This window comes from Talaromyces amestolkiae, assembly GCF_001896365.1.
Source record: "Talaromyces amestolkiae strain CIB chromosome Unknown scaffold8.1, whole genome shotgun sequence".
Classification (NCBI taxonomy): domain Eukaryota; kingdom Fungi; phylum Ascomycota; class Eurotiomycetes; order Eurotiales; family Trichocomaceae; genus Talaromyces; species Talaromyces amestolkiae.
In genome coordinates, this window is record NW_024468044.1 from 925,119 (window position 1) to 944,645 (window position 19,527).

Genomic DNA, 19,527 nt, shown 5'->3' on the forward strand with positions numbered 1-19,527 from the left:
TTCGTACGTTCGTACGTTCGGGCCGAAAGGCCGCTGCTATATAATAATTGAACAATGCTAGTATCAGATCGGGAATTGGAGGACAAGTATAAAATATTGAAGGAAGTGCTGAAATAATGATATTCAAAACTGGAGAAAGAAATTAGGGTTTTCCTTTCACGTGCGAGTATGAAAAGAGAATTTCCATTTACGGAAACAGTATCCAAATCTGGCTTGGACAGGCAGGCTGACGACAAAGTCTAATCCACATATTATGAAGTACGCAGAACATGTACGTTATACACTAAAGGGTCGTATGCACGCTGCTTCTATTCGACATCGCGCCAAGCTGCCCAAGCTCTCACCCCTCGATTACAACGAGGCTGGCCTCTAATGTCTGAAAGTGAAGCCTGACAGAGGAGACTGGCCAGCCATCTTTCAATGCAAAGAACGAATTTGACCTATCGTCTTCAGATCCTATCAGTGATACGAGTGGGGCAATGAGACGAGTGTCAATCTCCATGCTTCTGGACGGTGGAGCTTGCAGCGTCAATGCAAGTCAACGTGCTGCAGATGTAAGGATGCCAGGGCGATGGATGCCAATGAGCATGAGACACGCTTGCTGGATCGATTGAATGGCTGATACGGAGTTGGTCCACCACAGCATAAAATCAGGTTTTGATTGTGGATGATTCAATGTTCGATTAATGCTTTTCAGGCCTTTTACACGAGGAATCTCTACAAAGCTTGTGCAAAAAGTCTGTGCAAGATCTGCGAACCTCAAAGTCCAGAATGCATTGGAAAATGGCTGTATCGTATCGGTAATACGCACAGATTAGCCGGCAATAATCGGAGAGCAAAGATCCGCGCCATCTCAGGCTGAAAATCGGGGCTAGACAAGGCGCGGCTGCAGCGTTGCTATGGCGACGTCGGCGCCACCTGCTGCAGTTTCGGATGGAGACCGCGTCGATCCACTTGGATCCTCCCCTGAAGACCAGAAAGGAGTGTTGCCCAATGCTTACCACGTACTATGTATGTAAAATGGAGTCAATGAATCGGCTGGTTGATAGACTCATTTATGAATTTATGATAAATTAGTGTATATGAATTGCATTGACGGTTGCTGACTAGCCTTTTCTATTGACCACCATAGTACTGTCGATTTGTGCTAGGGCAGAAGAATTGCGATCGCATGGCTGGAAGGTGGCGGCTGGGACAGTGGTCGGCGCTAATGAGAGACATCGAATCATATCAACTGTAAGAACTAGCTGGTAACTACCGAGGGAGTGTGATGAGTCGAGTTGACCGATGCTCTAACAAGGGAAAAGTATTGAAGGACCGGCCAATTGATAGAGCAAATCATATGATAGCATGACCACTTGAGACCAAAAGACAAAGACAGACAGAAACAGACAGAGACAGAAAGAGTGGAAAGAGTGGAAAGAGAAAGAGGCACATGTGAAAGGACTGAAATGAACAGTGAACACCGCCAAGAACACTGTCTTAAAAAGGCATAGCTTTGTTTACATCGCGGTCACGCCTCGGCCTGGCGGTTGCCAGTTGGCCCAGCCTGGCAACTTCCTGCTGAGTGTGTTGACACTAACCAACCTCCTTCCGGCTCGCCCATAAACACGCCAGATCCCTCCCCCTCCATTCCTCTCCTTTCCTCTTCTCCATCCTCAACTTCCCACTTCATACTCATCTTCCATTCCCCCTACAACCTTCCATTCCACCTTATTTCCTCTCCCAACGTGGTCAGATAAGCTTGAATTGCTGCCCCAGCATTCTAGTCCTATCTCTCTCCCGCCAATAAAAGACTTTCCTCCCGCAGTCAAGTCTTTTCTTGTCTACCTTTCGAGTTGTTTTTAACAGTTCGAAAGGCATTCGAGAAAGGACGCCCAAAGGACAGTCAATCTGGACTTTGAGGCGCGTGTACCCATCCCCTTCAGTGTCTTCCCGTCGTCGTACCGGAGTGACGCTGTCTCTGAGACTACTCAGACTAGAGTAGAAGGAGAGGTTGACATCAAGACCACTTCGCGCGTCGGACGGGAAGATACTGCTGGTGCTCCTCTTCCCGACCCCCGTGTCTACGGAAAGGAAGAAGTTGACGTACGCATCCGTACCGACGACCGCCGTCCTCACTCTCGCTACGAAGAGACTCGCGTCTACGAAGAGCGTGACCGCTTCTACGACAGCAGACAGAACTACCCTGAGGTAGAACTTTCCCGCGAACGGTAAGCTTTCTCATATCTCCATTTTATGATTTCTCGTCATTTTTGTTTCCACGACTGGATTGGATTGTTTGTTATTGCTCAAAGCAATAACATCACAACCCCCGGAAAAAGCAAGCAAACAAGCGGTGGGAGTCGGGCCCACACAACACGGTGCTTCGGACAGCAGTGCAAAACCATAAGCACAGCTACTGCACTAGCCCAACTCCACCCAATCCACCAACAACACGCCAAGCTGTTACGTGGCTGCCCCTAAACCCCAATTGCTCACCAATCAGCCCTTTTGTTTTGATTGACACTTTTCTTTTTTTTCCTTTCTCCTTCTCGTATTTATTTAGCCTCGCATCTCTCCATGGCATTAATACCTGACATGTCCCAACAGCTTCCGCGAACCGATTGGTCGTTACGAAGAGCACCCTACCTCTTCCACCACTACTGTCACTCAGGACCGGGCCTACGAGACCCAGCTTGACGTTACCGAACGCGACTTCCGCCGTCGTATTCAACCCACTTACGAGGTCGACGTAACTTACGACCGTCGCTACCAGCCCGAGACTGCAGCTTACCGTGCTGACGCTTACGACGTCACCCCTGAAGGCCGCAACCCTTACAACCGATCTACCCAAGTTTCTGTAACAAAGGAGACTATCCGTGAAGAAGCCCCCAAGTCCAAAATGGGTTACTACGACGACGAAGGTCACTACCACTCCTTCCGCCGCGGCGTTGAGCGTGCTGCCGACCGCCTCCTCCATCCTTTCCACCATGAGCGTGAGGAGGTTGTTGTCGAGGGTGCTCCTCGTGCCCGTGAGGAGGTCCGTATCATCGAGCCTCGTGGCGGTGTCTCCAGCAAGGAGAGTGTTCCCATCCCCGTTCACTTCATCCGTGTCGGTGACCTCCTCATCCTCCAGGGACGTCCTTGCCAGGTGATCCGTGTCTCCGTCTCTCCCCAGACTGGCCAGCACCGCTACCTCGGTGTTGACCTCTTCACCCGTCAACTTCATGAAGAGTCCAGCTTCATCTCCAACCCCTCTCCCTCTGTTGTTGTCCAGACCATGCTTGGACCTGTCTACAAGACCTACCGTGTCCTCGATGTCCATGACGATGGTTTCATCACCGCCATGACCGAGACCGGTGATGTTAAGCAGAGCCTCCCTGTCATCAGCCAGGGCGGTCTCTTCCAGCGCATCCGTCAAGCCTACAGCGACGGCCGCGGCAGTGTCCGTGCTCTCGTCATCAACGACGGTGGACGTGAATTGGTTGTTGACTACAAGGTCATCCACGGTTCTCGTTTGTAAGAATATTCATGTCAACTTCCGAAAAGGGCTAGCCTCGGTTACTTCCGTCGAGGATAAGCTTGACTTCTACCTCTTTTCATTTGTTTGCTTCTTTGGTTATACAAATAATGAACATGAAGGTGGATTCTTGGATACGATGGAACGTGTATGATGGATAGGGTCTGGCGACAGATCAGGGTTCTTATTTCTTTTCTTGTTACATTTCCTTTGTATAGTGACGTCTCTTGTTTCTTCTATAATAAGAGTATTAGTGAAAATATACAACATTATGATCCTTACATCGTCCACGTAGTAATCAACTTGGCTCCATTGCCGACGATGCTTGTCGTGCCCGAAGAATAATCGTTTTTCGTACACCCCTTGCCTCGTACGACCACGTGTAAGCCATGTGTAGACCATCAGCAGAGGAACATCTTTCTGTTTTCAATCATTCAATGTTTTGCTTATAGCTACCCAACAATTGAGTACGTATGTCATGACTCGCGTCCTCGATCAAATCTCGCCATGACTCAAGCTCTTGTGGCTTTCGCCAAGGAAATTTACTTAAAAACTTGCAATCAACGTTCGATCGGGGAACTTTCCAGTCCAACGACTCATACCGGTTGTGAGGTATTTACTGGAAATAGATACGTCGAGCTTCCAGGATTGAATATACAGCAAACCTTAAGCTATCTGTTTGAACCGCACGCGATATCGACTTTATCAGCAAAGTATTCATGTCAATCTCCCAGGAGAAAAGTACTCATGTATAACTAATCATGGAGTCTGCGCAACAAGCTTCTACTGAGGTTGCGCATTACTAGTGACCTCGGAAGCATACTTCGTATATGTACTCCATGGGCTCAACTGACAGGGGTCGGCTAAGTATCCGATTCGATTAGAGAAGACAAGACATGCTAGAAAGTAAGAGACGAGAATTATTACATTAAAGCAACATCAGAATTACCACTGCACACACCACGTGTAGGCGAAAACAAAGCGGCCAAGAAACATTCTGTTAAATTCGAAATATTATTTTTGATCAAAAGGGAAATTTGCCGAGCATCAAGGGAGGGGACTCGGGACAGCGAGCGAATCGCCTGTTCGGGACAGACATCTTTCGGTTTCCCCGTGGGGCGTGCCCTAAGTCTCCATTGTATTTTTTCTTCTCGGGGAAAAGTCCGGCCATCGGCAATGTGCTTGAAGGAGAAATATGACTTGGTACGATAGGTATGACAATTGATATACAAGGGATCATGAGGTAGATATCCGACTCTCTTTTCTCTTGGGAGTTTTGAGACTTGTTTCGACACTTTTGCATCTATACGCACGAGCCAGTCGCCATCATGCCTGCAAGTCAAACATCCGTGGAGTGCGCCTCCGTAGGCGACGATATCATCAAGGAGGACATCATCCAGACCGAGATGGAGGAATCCGGCAATGGTCTGGAGCAGGTCATCCCCAAGCCAGAAAGCATTCGCGACATGTCCCCCGAGGAATTGCAGAGACTCGAAACCCGGATGGTGCGCAAAGTCGACATGGTCATCATGCCAATCATGGGCGTGCTATACCTGCTCAACTACGTCGATCGATCTGCGCTGGCATCGGCCAAGGTCTACGGTATCATGACCGACTTGAACATGACTACCAATGACTTTGCGTCTGCGATCTCCATCCTTTTCGCTGGTTATATCCCCTTTCAGATCCCGTCAAATCTGCTCATGAGTAAGATTTCTCGTCCTGGATTTTATATTTGTGCTGCTGCCACTGTTTGGGGTGTTGTCAGTGGCTGTACGGGTGCTGTTCAATCGTATCATGGCCTTTTGGCGGTTCGGGTGCTGCTGGGGGCTACCGAGGCTGTATTCTTCCCTGGTGTCATCTATCTCATGAGTGCGTGGTACACGAAGAAAGAACTGGGAAAGAGACTGGGAGCATTGTTCATTTTCCAATCTATTGGAAGTGCTTTTGGAGGATTCATTGCTGCGGCGTGTCTGACCCTGGATGGACGCTATGGTATCGCTGGCTGGAGATGGTTATTCATCGTGTGCGTACACCATTCTGATTAACCTAAAAATTTGAATTACTGACCCTTCCACAGTGAAGGAGCTACAACAGTGGGCTGTGGTCTCGTATCAGCCATGTTCATGCCCGAATACCCGCACAAAGCGCGACTCCTCAAACCCATTGAGCGCGACTATGCCGTTTGGCGCCTGGAAATGGAGGCCGGTGCCGGTGAAGCCAATGACGAAATCACCGTCTGGAAGGGATTCAAGATGGCGTTCTCGGACCCTAAGATTTGGGCTTTGGTGTGGTGTATGGGTATGAGTCAGGCAATGGGCTCGACTGGAAATTTCTTCCCGTGAGTCCTACCACTGGTCTTACAGAGAGGGGGGAAAGTGACTGACTGATGCGGTTTCAAGGACTCTTGTTCAAACATTGGGCTATAATAAAAACATCACTCTCCTGCTCACTGCTCCGCCCTACGTCGTTGCAGCCATCGCAAGTTGGGGAGCCGCCTATATCAGCGATGTGAGTGTATCCGTACAGCTGCGAGACAAGAACATATCGCTTACTGACGTGGAACAGCACATGAACATAATCCTCCCCATCTTTCTCGTCAGCCTCGGCCTCGCAGTACTCGCCTATGTAATCTGTCTCGCCACCCTGACCCTCGGCGCACGCTACTTCGCCATGATGCTAATGCCCTCCGTCATCGCCTGTCCGCAGGCCATGCTATTCAAGACACTCAACATTCACATGGCTCGTCCATACCCAAAACGTGCCGCTGGCGTTGCAATGATAAACGCCATTGGCGGTATTTCGAATGTGTGGGCTAGTTATTTGTATTACGACGGGCCGCATTATTATGCTGCTTTTGCTTGCAGTTCGTACCCCTCTCAAATCCGCAGCTCATCTAAAAGTTGTTCATGTGGCTGATAATTGAAATAGCAATCGGCTGCGCTGTTTCGTTTCTCGTTACGCTCGTAGTATACACCTGGCACGTTCGTCGGTTGAATAGACTTCTTGGAGGAACCCCTGAGGAGCAGCGTCGGGCCATGAAGCATGGCGTCACTCAGCAACAGATTGACTTGGGTTGGCGATTCTTGGGTTTCTGACTAGGCCAGGAGAAACTTGCCTATTTGGCAAAGAAATAGAATTGGTGGTGTTTTCGGCAGACTGGTTGAAGCTCACGACATGATTGACTCAGGTAGGGTAATTGTGAATAGATGATAGACGATAGATTAGGTAGACATGTTAGACTATAGAGCCATACATAAATATAGATCATCTAAGAACGAGTTGGTTCGATTTAATATTCTACATATCGACAATGACATCCATTAGGAATCAGACCATTCCGGTAAGTTGACATGTTGTTAATTGAAGTCCAGAGCAAGCAACCCAACAACAGAAAATAACTCCAGAACATAACATACTCAAATACAGCCATGATAGCCGAGCCAACAGAGCAAAAATAGATAAAGCGCCGCCCACATGGGTAAATTGCCGTAAAACTAATAGTACATAACGTTTTGCATAAGTGAGACTGACTCCGGGTACTTGTAAGGGGTATCTTTGTGGGAGTATGTCAGTCGATGTTTTGAAAAGTTGAAGTAAACGCCAGAATTCCATCCCAACCCATTTGAGACATAGGACGTTCGGTATATGCACATGAAAAGACGTGAAGAAATTATGAGATCAAGAGAAATCAAGAGACGCAATCGAAAGAGAAAGTAATTGCTATTTCTCGCCGTACTTGCCATACTCTTGCTGCCATTTGAGTAGATGTCGAGTGAGAACATCCATCATCTCGATACTCGTGAGGTCTCCGAAATCTTTCTCCTTCTCCTTCATCGCATCAAAGTCTGCTATCGATCCCGCTGAGCTGGCGACAGATGCGCCTTCACTGTTTGCCGATGCGAGCAGCGATCCCAGTTGATCCTGGACGCCTTTGATCAGCGATGCACGTGAAGCTGCGCCGCCATTGTTGCCATTTGTGGCATTGTTATCAGGTGGAGTCACATTCTCTCCACTGGCTGCCATCTCAACTTGCATGCGAGAGATAAAGTCCAGTATAGCTGCAACCCGTCGTTTCATTTCATTCATCGATGTACGATGAGGATTCAAGTGACGACCTTTGCCTTTGCTGTCCGCTCCGTTGGCCATCCCGTTAGGCCCGCCAATGCTAGGCGAATCTCGGCCATTGTCGCGAAAATGATTTCCATGCGGTGAGTTGGGGGAGTTAACACTATCTCCATTGAGATCACGGTCTCGTGTATATTGGTTGCGACCTAACCGCCCACCACGTCGAGCTGGTGGGCGACCTGATTTTCGTGTCGACTGACGAGGTGGAGGTGGCGGCGGTGCCGGCTCTGCAGCAGGTGCCGGGGATTCCGGAGTTTGTTCCAAAGGCTCAGGTTCAGTCGGTGCGGGTGCCGGCGCGGGGGGTTTTGTCGGTGACGCTTCAGTCTCATGATCTGATTCTGCTTGTCGTGGTGTGTCAGCATATATCGCGACTTTGACACCCGAAAGCTAGAGCTTACCTTCTTCTCGCTTCTTTTCTGAGCGCGATTTTCTTCGTGTAATAGGCTCCGGTTGCTCCATTTCTTCTTCCTCTTCTGGTTGCTCCTCTGGCTCTTTGACCTCTTTGTCTTTCTGATTGCGCCCAGGTACACCTCGCTTAGGTCTGTTCGCGCCGTTGGTCTTAGGCTTTGACTCATCTTCCGAAACAGTTTGTGAGGGAGGGAGGCTCAGTTTGGACACAGCGGACGGAGATGGAGAGCTGGTTCGGGGACGCTTAATAGCTTGCTTGTTGCTGCGTCCGAATTAGCTATGCATGATCTTCTGCGTTTCTCTGCCATAACAATGAGCAACTTACACTTCGTCATCGCTCCGGCTTCTCTTCGTTCGCCGTGAGCTTGTCTCGTCGTTGCTCATCCTGTTATCTTCCTTGCTTTCTTCAATAGCCCGTCTCAATAGCTCCTCCTCGTCATAGGCAGCATCTCGGCTGTTCATTGTAGAGCGACGTTTAGGGGGGTCGGCTTGTCGTGATCTTGAATCGCGCGAGCGCCGCGCATTGTCGCTGGATGATTCTCGCGAAGAAGACTCAGGGCTGAACACAGGGGCAACTGGCAAGTACTGAGAAGAGTGTGATCTGTGGAACTGTCAGCGGGTTCTAATACGAAACCCCTCTCTTAAAGATATTTCTTTGTTTGAGGGGTATTGTAAAGAGATGTTCAATTGTCTTTTGTTGAAGGACAAATGGGGGAAGCTTAGATCAGGTGGGGGCAGGAAATCAAAGACAGTCATTGATGATGTCGGATGCGAACTGAAGATCGCATGATAACTTCAATTGCAGAAAAAATTGAATGACTTACCCATTTGGTTCGGCGGTAATCTTGTGAAGGTCCTTCCGGCACTCCTCACAAAAATATTCGTCGGGGCTCATAGCTTCGTCCATAATGCCAACGCAACCACCATGCTGCCAAACCTTGCATGAGTCGCATTGGATGAACATGCTTCCGATATCATCGCTCAGAGGATCAGCTTCATCTTTCGCCAATATGGTATTGTCCTTGCCTCCTGCTTGATGATGGTGCCGACCAGTGGCACTACGGCGGGATGGAGGCAGGCCTGGGTACTCCTGCTGCCCACATAGACACCTAGTTATTTCTTCCTCATCATTTTCCTCTTCGTCACCTTCATCATCGTTTGCTTGGGAAAGCTCGTCGTTGTCATCGTCTTGGGCACGATGGCGCTGGCGCGTCTGCGGCAGATCGGGTTTGCCGTCCGAGTCGTCGATCGATTGAGAACGTTGCGTCGATGACCCTTGAGGAGATGGATGCTTGTTATTGGAACGGGTGTTACGCTCTCCACGTGTGAGCGAATTTCCAGAGCTGTTGGAATTCGTGTGCTGCAGCAGGGCAGGTGAGGGTTGTGTGGTGCGAGCTCGGGAGGAGCGACGAGGAGACATGATCACGGCGGGAATTTTTCAAGACGCAGTAGGCCTGAGAAAGAAATTTTCACGAGTCTAGCTTCGCAATATGGCTGTCAAAGCGACCTCCGATCTGCAAGAAAGGGATTCGGTCTGCACGCGCTGAACGAAGGAAGGGTAGAACTCGAGGCGGTTTTTCTGGAGGCTCGGCGAAGAACCGAGCAAAGCGAAAGTAAAATAGTTGAGGAGACAATTGCAGGAAATCAGGCGAATAAAGTGCCTATTCCGTGAAGTTCGCCTGCAAATTATCATAGCAAGCAAAGCAGCTACATAATAATCTGGGTTGTAATGAGAGTGTGTTGAGTGGGGAGAAAGAGAACCTGAGGGAGAGAGAGAGAGAGTTAGTCAGATTCAGTTAAGATGGGGGGAAGGAAAGCACGACGGAACGGGATGGCTGGCCGCCGGCCGCCCTTCCTGGTCGTTTCTCGCTCACCCGTCGTCACTCTCCCTCGCAATTCTTCTCTCTCAGAAAACTGCTTAGTGCTTCCCCGCTCAAAATGCCGACCTTGAGCCCCTGCACTTTATCTTACAGCAATGCACCCTGGTGTGCCGTACTATTGCTTATTCTTTCTTCATCCCTCGAGTCTCCTCTGTTCACTTATGGTACTTAGTCACACAGCTTCGAGCTTTCCGCTTTGTCGGTTTCGCAACACCACCCTGCAGGCGCTTGCTGCCGACGACGTGAAGTCAACTAACCCTACGAAAGGTGAATTCGAGAAGACGCCTCAAATCGCCATCAATTGACGTCGATCGTGTGAAACGACTTTCTTGACCTACTCTCGTTCCTAATCTCCGCTCTGGCCAAATCGAATCGCGTTCTGTCCAGGCACTATACCGCACGCTCTACTGTCAGTGATTGATTTCGTCGCCTTTCTCCTATCCAAGGCATTGACAATCTGATACGGGGGACTCTGCCGATTGTATTCGATGTGTGGAGAGTTTACCAATGAGGGCATGAGTTGGCTTTTGTGCTATGCGACACTCAGCGTCAAGTGTGAAGTGGATTCCGCCGAGATTCTGGTCACAAGACTCGGTGACGCCCATCATTCATTAATCGTCGAAGATAGCTTACAATCTTCAGGCAAATGCTCTTCCACTTTTGCATGGAGATGCTGCACGTTACCGATGCAAGGATAGGCTGCCAGGAACAGGTCTAGCCCGAGCAAGCGCCCGGAATTTGGGTCCTAGCATGCAGAGTATACCGAGTTCCTTTGCACTGAAAAGAGGCCAGATGACCAGGCTGTATATATTGTAGGATCTGCTGCGATAGTCGGAGATGGAATCGTCAGGCGGGGCCCAAGTGCTTGAGGAGTCCTCTGCCCGCAACTAAGCAGGAATCAAATATAGGGTGTAGCTCCATGCGGAGATAGACACAGCACTCTCTGTAATAAAGATTCTTATCCAGACTATATCAATTCGTTGATATCTCCAAGAGAGTTAAATGTAGCATGATGAAATCAGCGCCCAACTGGGCCTAGCGCGGCGTACCCGAGCACCCGCAGTCTAACCACGCCAGGATGAACCATCTTCTGCTTCACTCTGGACAATCATCGAAACGTGTTCCTCCTCCCCTCATTTCTCGGCTTCCCGGATATTTGCTCATGATTTTGCATTTCTTCGCTTCGAGAAAACTTCATTTCCATACCCTCTGTTCTGGACGGTCGTGTTGGGCTTTTCTTGCTGTCTTTCTCTTATATTGCTGGAATTGCGGTGCACAACTAGTCGCTCCTTAAAAGTCTGCTATTTGGGTTGCTTATTAATATTTACCTGGTGAGTTGTCTTATCGGCGCTGCTTCGATCTCTTCGACGCCTCGGTTCATCTGTGTACACTGTTGGGCAGATTGTGTGCTGTTCTATTTCATCTATTTTCCTCTTATTTTTCTTGTGACTCGGTAATTGCCGTTCACCACATTTACTGACATCCCGCTCCACAGTCTGGATAGGGGATATATCGAAATCGTTCGGAGAGCACCTCGGCTTTCTGCCCATCGGAAAACACCATCATCATACTTGATAAGTTCAGAGGACAGAGAGAACATTTTAGATTGGCTGTTTGGGTCGTACGTCTGGTGCTTGGGAAGCTGTGTGTGTGTGTGTGCCAGTGCATGAGTGTGCTGGACCAGGTCAAGAAAAAACAGCATGGCTGCTACACTGAGTATGTCCTTGTCTATCTGGGATAGAAACTTTTCAAGTTGTCTTGATCTGGGTCTTCGAACTCGAACCGAGCATACTTGAATAAGGCATGAGGATGGATTGCTGATTCGATCAATCGCACTAGGTGGCACATATTCCGCCACTCCAGACACGCCGTCTCCCATCTACCCTGATCGTCTTATTCGACCTCTTCCGAAGCGCCCATTACGCTCTCGTCTTTCCTCAGAGGCTGCCGAGTCAATTCTGTTCCCGCCCGCTCCGCCGGTGTCACAGTTGTTTCACGGCTCCTACTCCGATCATCATGAGAGACAAGATAGTAAATATCTGATGCGACAGCACTCCGTTGATCCATACAGCCATGATCATAGTCCTGACCGAGATCATCGCCATCCCTACGAGAATGGCGTCTCAGAAGTGGAGAGTGGAGACGAAAGTGGTTCGGTTGTTGTCCGCCGTAGCGGTGGTTTCCGCGGATCGTCATTACCTCCTTCTACCCCGTACACGAATGGCCAGACACATGATACGTTGCAAACAAAATCTTCACCAGTCGGACTGGATGGCTACGATGCGTTTGAAAACACCAATAATAAGAAGAAACGCAAGATTCCAACTTCAGGAACCCTGAGTAGTCATCACTCTAACCTGACCACGGATCTTGCGAACATGGGATTATCTGGATCAACCCCTGGGTCCCCTGGTGGAATTGGTGACAGCGGAACTGGCACATATTACGGCTCTGGTAGTCCTGCTGCATCGAATGCAGGAAGTGGGATTTCTGGGCCCGGACGTGGTCGTTATGGTCGTCACGCACCTCGTGTTTCTAGCGGCCGTAACGCCGTCCCAGTGCATCCTCAAGGCACCTGGTTTGGTGGACGACCCGGCGGTACTCGTCGGGATTCAACACCGTCGTCACACATTGGAACAGGTATACACACATATCAGTAGGCGGTATTGTCGGAGTTGTTGTTCACTGACTCTGGATCTTGTTACAGGTGAAATCGGAGCCAAACCAGATCAAGGCATAATATCAACGGCAATAGCAAATGCGGCAGCGCTGTCTCCGTCTCCAAGAGGGCCAAATAATGTCAGCCTTCTTGATCAGCAAGCGAATAGGTCGTCCCCAACAAAGACACAATTCACATTCACGTGCGAATCGGATAGCTCAAAGAGCATTGCTATGCATTCCACGAATCCATATCCCATGTCTCATCCACGGATGCCGAACTCGACTCTTCACGGACCGCCTAATTCGCGAGATTTTGCAGCCCAGGGAACGCAGACGAGTCCGAACATGGGTGCAATAGGTGGACAGCAATTGCCGCCTACCCCTGCTGCGGGGACACCAGCAACCAACCCCGGTCAGAGACCTAAACGGTCTCGTGATAGTATATATGCATTGGCTGCTCGCCGTCGGAAAATTCAACAACACTATTCAAACATTCATAATCCGCCTAATCCCGAAGAGTTCTGGATGTGCGAATTTTGCGAGTACGAAGCCATTTTCGGAGAACCTCCCAGAGCATTAATTCGACAATACGAAATCAAGGACCGAAAAGAACGACGTCGATTAGCTGAGAAGCGACGATTGTTGGAAAAGGCAAAGATGAAAGGTCGAAAAGGCAAAAAGGCTACGAAGAACGCAGCTAAACAAGCTGGCACTCAGCAGCCTGCACAGCACAATCACACCCCTGAGCACGCACCGATGGACCCGCCTCCTCCGGATGATTATCTTGGAGAATATGACGACGCACCTCCGATGCCTACATCAGCTCCTCCTTTACCTCAAAACACGGCTAATCATGGCCCTGTCAGCATACCGAATGCAGGCCATTCCCCTCCTATTGGAGGGTCAGCTCAGATTAAGGGTGGAATAGGGGACGGTGCAACGAATCGACCAGTCTAGATAACCGGGCGGGATGACTTCGTTGCCTACTGAACAAGACATGGTGATATTGATATTGCTTTCATCTTGATTCAGTGCAGCGAATTCACTCGATTTGCTCGGCTTGTTGGCTTTTTGTTTCCCCCTGGTTTTCGGTCAGCATTGGAGTTTTTTGGTTATTTTAAATTCTCTCTGGTTCCCCCTGCATTGTGAATCCCCTCTCTAACACCATTTTATTCTATACGTATTATTTCGAGTTCAAAATTGTCAGCATGGTTGTCTGCTGATAGGGCATAGTCAGCATCAGTGGCGTCAAAGCAGTCATGTCATGGTCTGGTCGTACAAAGCTTTCATCATCAAGTTTTTGTCATTAATCACGAAAATGTTAATAATGTGTCATTCGTTGGGTTGGATTGTATCTAAGTTGGATGGTTATATCTGGGTCTGGGTTTGGTCTCGTGTGAGGCAGGATGAGCGGATGGCGAGAAGTGACTAGGTGGGTGAGTTAGTGGAAGGGGTACTGTCGTATCGGTCGACTTTCGGAAGCTTGTTCTCAATTCGAGTCGGTAGTTCGGAAGTTGGTATTGAATGATATGAATATGATATACGTGCTCTCTGCGTAGATTGCCCTGCTGTGAACTTCGGGTTTCTCCATGCTAAACAGTTTTAGATACACAATGATGGAACTTTGAAAAAGGCGTGAATAATTATTACACACAGTATTGACACATGAATCTCATCATGCTCGAGAGCCCTTAGATAGAAACTAACCGCCATCCTGCCCAAGATGAACGCCAGCAACAGCCAGTCAAYCCCAMCCCAMCCCGCCAATCCGCAACATTAACCCTAAGATAAGCGCTTGGAGCTACCACCAATCAAATCCAGCAGATCAGCAAAAAGCCGTTTATTTCATCCTTGCCAATCCTCAACGTACGATTGGCTGCAATATACAACCCCTGCTACAGTGACGTCGGCGCTTAGATCTACAGTATTTCGTGGCGGATTATAGCCATACATTTGGCTTTGGATTTTAGCTATTTTGGGGGAGTATGTTGCAGCTATCGTCGGTGGCGGAGATGGGCAGTGAAATGATTCGTTGGTGGTTTGTAGCGTATCTAGACTTTGTGCTATATAATTAGGTGATGGCCCTGAAGAGCTCCTGCATAGGTAGACATTTGAATTACTCCACTAGTTTTTCATGATGCGTTTATCGCTCTGAGTACACTTCCAGTCTTGATTTCTACATAGAAAGCCACACAAAGAGAAGAGACTGGAGAGGGAGGAAGAGTGATATCAGACTGCCGATTCAACTTCGTATGACTGCCACAACTCACGACTTTGGATGATGTACTCATATCTCAGTTCCTCGAATCTGCAGTCATAGACTTGAGTCGGTTCTAGACTCTCATAAAGAACAAAGGTATGTTCATCCATCTCGTCTTTGTCTAGTCAAATTACGGCTTKTGAATAATACTATTATACCCCTCTCTTGTTCATTTCGTTTTTTCATCTATCATGAGATCATCCCCATTTCAAATCAGTCATAGACTCAATCACCAATGGAGTCATGTATATGACTCGATCATCTTTAATCGCATGAGCCCGCTCATTGCTGCATTTAAAGTCCATTCTAGCATCGTTCAATCGCCAGCAACCACCACCCTCTTGAAATTTCTTTCAGTGTCTTTTCCTTTTTCTCTATTCTTCATCAACGAAGCTAATCAAAATGGCAGCCAAGATTCTTGTCCCCTCAATTGAAACAGGCATCAAAACCACCATCCACGAAATCACGAGCCGCCGCAAGAAATCATACAAAGACGAACAAAGGGCACAGGATTTTTATAACGGCCACCTCGAACAACAAGACATGACAAACTTCAGCCGGCCTTCTGCTAGACCAAAACCACCCCATATCGCCAAAACCATCGCAAACAACTTCCTACGCTTCAGCCAATTCGCGCTTGCGCTCACAGTCGCCGGCCTCTACGGCGTCGACCTCAATAACGCCCACCAAAAGAATGTCTATATTGACGCGAAATGGGTATTTGCCGAAATCGTAGCTGCCCTAGCAGCATTTACATCGGCCGTATACCTAGTCATCTGGTGCTGTGTACACCGACAGGCGCGGAATGCCCGGGCGCTCACGCCCTTTAATAGCACAAATTTACTCCTCTGGCTGTGGGACATGTTCATGTGGCTGATTTGGTTAACGCTGTTTGGGATATTTGGGAAGATGTATTTCCCCGAAGATCCGGAGGGGGATTCGGGTATTGTAAGGATGAAGAATGCTGTTTGGGTGGATTTGGTTAATTGGTTGCTTTGGACGGTGACGATGGTTTGGACGGGGTTGAGGTGGTGGAAGGGCAGGGGCGGAAAGAATAAGGAGGCTGGTTCGTCAGAGATGACGAAGGAGTCTGATTCTATTGATGGTGTTGGTGCTGGAGGTCGTGTCACTCCGCCTGTTGCCAGCGGTGCTGCTCCTCTGGCGATGCCGAATCCAACTTCGTATGAGATGCGGAGTGCCCTGAGCGATACACCTCAACATGATGTCTCCCCTTTGGTATCGCGGCAGAATTCGAGAGTGAACGCAAACGCGTATAGTCAAGAGCGAGCCGTGTCACCTTTATAATGCAGACATGTTGTGCGCGGCTATAGCGATAGTGTTGCTGCATTTTCAATCCCAAGGCACCTTTTCTCTTGTGTATTTGTAATACCTTTCTAGGAATAGAAACACCTCCATATATGCGTGGTCTTGATATAAGCTATGAATCAATTCATTCAAGTTTATCCTTCATCTATGGCAAACGTAAGCATGCTATGTCTATGTGCCAAAGTTGAGCACCACTTGCTCCGTCTAGTAAGCAGCACCCAGCACCGTTGATATGTCGTATCAAGTAAGCAAAACAACAATCTAAGATCCGACTCGTTGCCCCCGTTTCATCTTGTTATCTTTGCCCTTCCCCTTGATCAGATTGGTCAACTGCTCCCCGAGAAGCTCCTGAGACTCCTTCGGTACCGAAAACACACCGTTCGTTGTTTGTTGAGATGTCGATATTACCGACTCTGACGCTGCTACTGCCGTGGGATATCTCGAACCAGGCTGTTTATCATCCAGGCGTCGTTCCTGTGGTGTCTTTGACGATGATGATGTGTTGATAATAATTGGCCGTCGACTGCGATCTCTACCATCCGATCTTCGAGTCGGAGAGGTCATCGTTGACGAAACACTGATAGGGCCATCGTGTTTGGGGAGGAGTATATAGCGTGGCCCGGGTGATAGGCTGCGAGCTGCATCACCACTGTCTTTCCTCTGCATCGCAGCGGCGGCTTCTGCGGCATTGAGCATTTCCCGAAAGTTCGTCGAACTAAGTCGTGTTGTAAGAGAAGATGCTGCGCTGTTGTTTCTCGTAGCGAATGCAGATCCCTGTCGCTGTCGTTGGACAAAGTTCGTACGAAAGTCCTGCTCAACAAGTGCCTTGTCGGAGACCATACCATTTTGCGCAGTCTCTTGACTGGCGGGKCTGAAATGTTCTTCTGGGCTGCGATGGTGACGGACACTGCTGACTGAAAAGTCGATCGGAGGAGGACTTGTGCCTGATGGATCGGCTTCTCGTTCTGTTGGCACGTTCCTGGTGTCTTCGTCGAACTTCTTCAAATAAGGCATGGAACGCCACGAAATTTCATTTTCTTTAGTAGGACTAGGTGGTGCAGTCGTTTCCTCTGCTTGCTCTTCTTGTCGCGCCTCCTCTTGTGCCTGTATCTGTTCCTGCAGGCTATCTTCCGTTTCTTCAACAGTCGGAGATGTAACAGGAGACGTTTGCGATGATTTCCGCCTAATGAGTACCCCTCTTCGCCTCGATGACGCTGCTCTAGTTGCTACAAAATTTGGCTTTTTGCGAACTGGCTTTTGCGCTGCGGAGGTCGAAGTTGGTAGTTTGTTTCCGGTTCCATTTTCTGTGCTGGTCGTATCTTTCACCTTTTGACTCGGCGCTTCGCTTGGTTTCTCGGGGACAAGGATTCTTGTCGTCTTGTGGGACGACGGCTCGCTGGGAGGCACACTCTTTGTTCCATTGGATTTCTTGAGAATAGGTGGAAGTGGATTTTTACGCTCGTTCTTCGGGGACGAATTGTTGTGGTCCTGTTGGTATTCGGTAACATTATTGCTGGTTGTAGAAGCGATCTGTGAATCAACTAATCAGTCTTACTCCAGATTGGTAACCTGTTCCCAGATACACACATTCAAAGACCGAGGATGGTCGGTAATGTGAAGCGAAAGATCTTCATGTATCGACATGAACAGAGTTGCCAACACCCTGCCGGTCAGACTCTGTTGAATACTAGCATTTCCCCAGATTCTCCAGAAGAGGTTCTCCAATCGAGACACTACTACATTTCGCACGACAGCACTCTGTGTGGTGTACGCTATAGAAGGTTAGATAAACTAGATTAGATAGCGAGCTCAAAGAAGTACGCACCTTTCCAGAGTCGCGCCACATCATCAACACTGATACCATCGAACTGTCTCAGTTCTGTTGAGAACTTGTCGGTGGTCTTGACCACGTCTGCAGGAAACTCATAAGCCATTGCCACTCAGTGATCACCACGAGTGGGTAGTCGGGTTAATGTTAGAGTAGGCTACATGATCGACGTGTCGCGTCCTGAAATTGTTTGTCCGTCGTCACTGTGACACGAAGTTATGTTCCGAGAGTTTGGATGATGGTTCGATAATTTAGTTGGAACAAGCCTCTCCCACCATGTCGCAGTCACAATGAAAGAGTTTGTTGAAGCAATGTAAAAATGTTCAGAGATCCAAGGACAGGCGGGAGATGTACCGTGGTGGACGGGCCGATGCAGGGTGCGTAAGGACGTCCTTGCATAGACTTTGCGCAGGCAGCCACTGGAATGTTGGAGAAATTCTGGGGTTGTGGGGACCGAAGAGCTCAATGACTGGCACTACGAAGTTGTACTAGTAATCCTAAAGCCAGTAGCCTGTGGTAGGTGAAAGGACAGGCAATGTTTATCGAATAGTTTGTTTGCGTTGTGAACGTTTTCGATGTAGCCAATAGGACGTGTCACCACATCAAACGAGTCGATCTTGCATAAACAGTCAGCAACTCATTCATCGAAGTGCAGTGGCCATTCAGTGAGAGAACAGGACTAGCTGGTTGTACGCCGAGCTTCAGCTTCTTGGCTGCCCTATGAATGTCGAGCTGATTTTGCGGTATTGACGCATGTGCCAAAGTATGACCGGAGAATAGATTGGATCAAGGGGGTCCCTGGCTTTTCAGTAGTGAAAAGGCAAAGACCGGACGGGCTTGCAGGCAGATTCAGAAGGGGGAACTCGGGACTCGAGCTGTCTGATCAATCAATCACGAAAGAAAGAGGCTCAATCAGACGAGGTGGCACGTCACATTGCGGTGGTGTAGGACAAAGGGGGGGCCGAGAGACTATCGAACGTATCCATTGTCCTTGTCTTATCCTTGCCGTAGTGTTCAGAGGCGGGGTGATCACGAATCGTGTATCGACAGTAGTGACTGACAAGTGGTAACCTTGGAAATACTCCGTAAAGGAAGGAAGTGTGCATAGTAGATGTGTAACCCGTGACCGACCCCGTCCAGCCGGCAACAGCCGCTGCAACCGCGTTCCAACTCCAAGTGGCAAGTGCCCATCGGAGGTCTCCACCCTGCCTTGCTGGCACTTTCCCCTACTCACCGCTAGTCTTCTTTCTCTCTACTCTACACGCTTATTGTTGCATCTTCTAAGTGACATTTACTGAGGATGAAGAGTGTGGTAGCTCAAGATGATTCAGTTATCGCTATCTCCGAGCTCAAGTATAGCTCATTGTAATACGCAGGCGCACGCTAGGAGCCCCACGCTCAGTCTCCAAGTATCGATTTACTCAGAGTCACAGTTTGAATGAAATGCCAGCCTTCCCATCAACCATGCTCAGTTCGAGCATGGCTTGTTCATATGTTCCTGTCGATTGCTTGGAGTTAAGCATGTGTTGGCCAT

General features: G+C 48.9%; 6 protein-coding genes across 6 annotated transcripts; 4 read left to right on the top strand and 2 right to left on the bottom strand.

The window, feature by feature from the left end:
* Nucleotides 1-899: 899 nt before the first annotated feature.
* BHQ10_004866 (uncharacterized protein) lies at nt 900-3,505 on the top strand (the record flags this gene model as incomplete). Its single annotated transcript, XM_040877278.1, has 3 exons — nt 900-1,011; nt 1,889-2,213; nt 2,593-3,505. 3 exons carry the CDS (start codon nt 900-902, stop codon nt 3,503-3,505), a joined length of 1,350 nt encoding a protein of 449 aa, XP_040733370.1.
* A 1,325-nt stretch (nt 3,506-4,830) lies between these two features.
* On the top strand, nt 4,831-6,600 carry BHQ10_004867 (uncharacterized protein; the record flags this gene model as incomplete). The annotated part of the gene is made up of 5 exons (XM_040877279.1): nt 4,831-5,528; nt 5,583-5,843; nt 5,905-6,013; nt 6,071-6,368; nt 6,434-6,600. The coding sequence occupies 5 exons, from the start codon at nt 4,831-4,833 to the stop codon at nt 6,598-6,600; spliced, it is 1,533 nt and encodes a 510-aa protein (XP_040733371.1).
* A 625-nt stretch (nt 6,601-7,225) lies between these two features.
* BHQ10_004868 (uncharacterized protein) lies at nt 7,226-9,458 on the bottom strand (the record flags this gene model as incomplete). The annotated part of the gene is made up of 4 exons (XM_040877280.1): nt 7,226-7,968; nt 8,029-8,300; nt 8,364-8,639; nt 8,863-9,458. 4 exons carry the CDS (start codon nt 9,456-9,458, stop codon nt 7,226-7,228), a joined length of 1,887 nt encoding a protein of 628 aa, XP_040733372.1.
* Nucleotides 9,459-11,618: 2,160 nt separating this feature from the next.
* Nucleotides 11,619-13,536, top strand: BHQ10_004869 (uncharacterized protein; the record flags this gene model as incomplete). Its single annotated transcript, XM_040877281.1, has 3 exons — nt 11,619-11,634; nt 11,758-12,558; nt 12,626-13,536. 3 exons carry the CDS (start codon nt 11,619-11,621, stop codon nt 13,534-13,536), a joined length of 1,728 nt encoding a protein of 575 aa, XP_040733373.1.
* Nucleotides 13,537-15,241: 1,705 nt separating this feature from the next.
* On the top strand, nt 15,242-16,144 carry BHQ10_004870 (uncharacterized protein; the record flags this gene model as incomplete). Its single annotated transcript, XM_040877283.1, has 1 exon — nt 15,242-16,144. The coding sequence occupies one exon, from the start codon at nt 15,242-15,244 to the stop codon at nt 16,142-16,144; it is 903 nt and encodes a 300-aa protein (XP_040733374.1).
* A 282-nt stretch (nt 16,145-16,426) lies between these two features.
* Nucleotides 16,427-18,099, bottom strand: BHQ10_004871 (uncharacterized protein; the record flags this gene model as incomplete). The annotated part of the gene is made up of 3 exons (XM_040877284.1): nt 16,427-17,695; nt 17,753-17,937; nt 17,991-18,099. The coding sequence occupies 3 exons, from the start codon at nt 18,097-18,099 to the stop codon at nt 16,427-16,429; spliced, it is 1,563 nt and encodes a 520-aa protein (XP_040733375.1).
* Between the last annotated feature and the right edge of the window lie 1,428 nt (nt 18,100-19,527).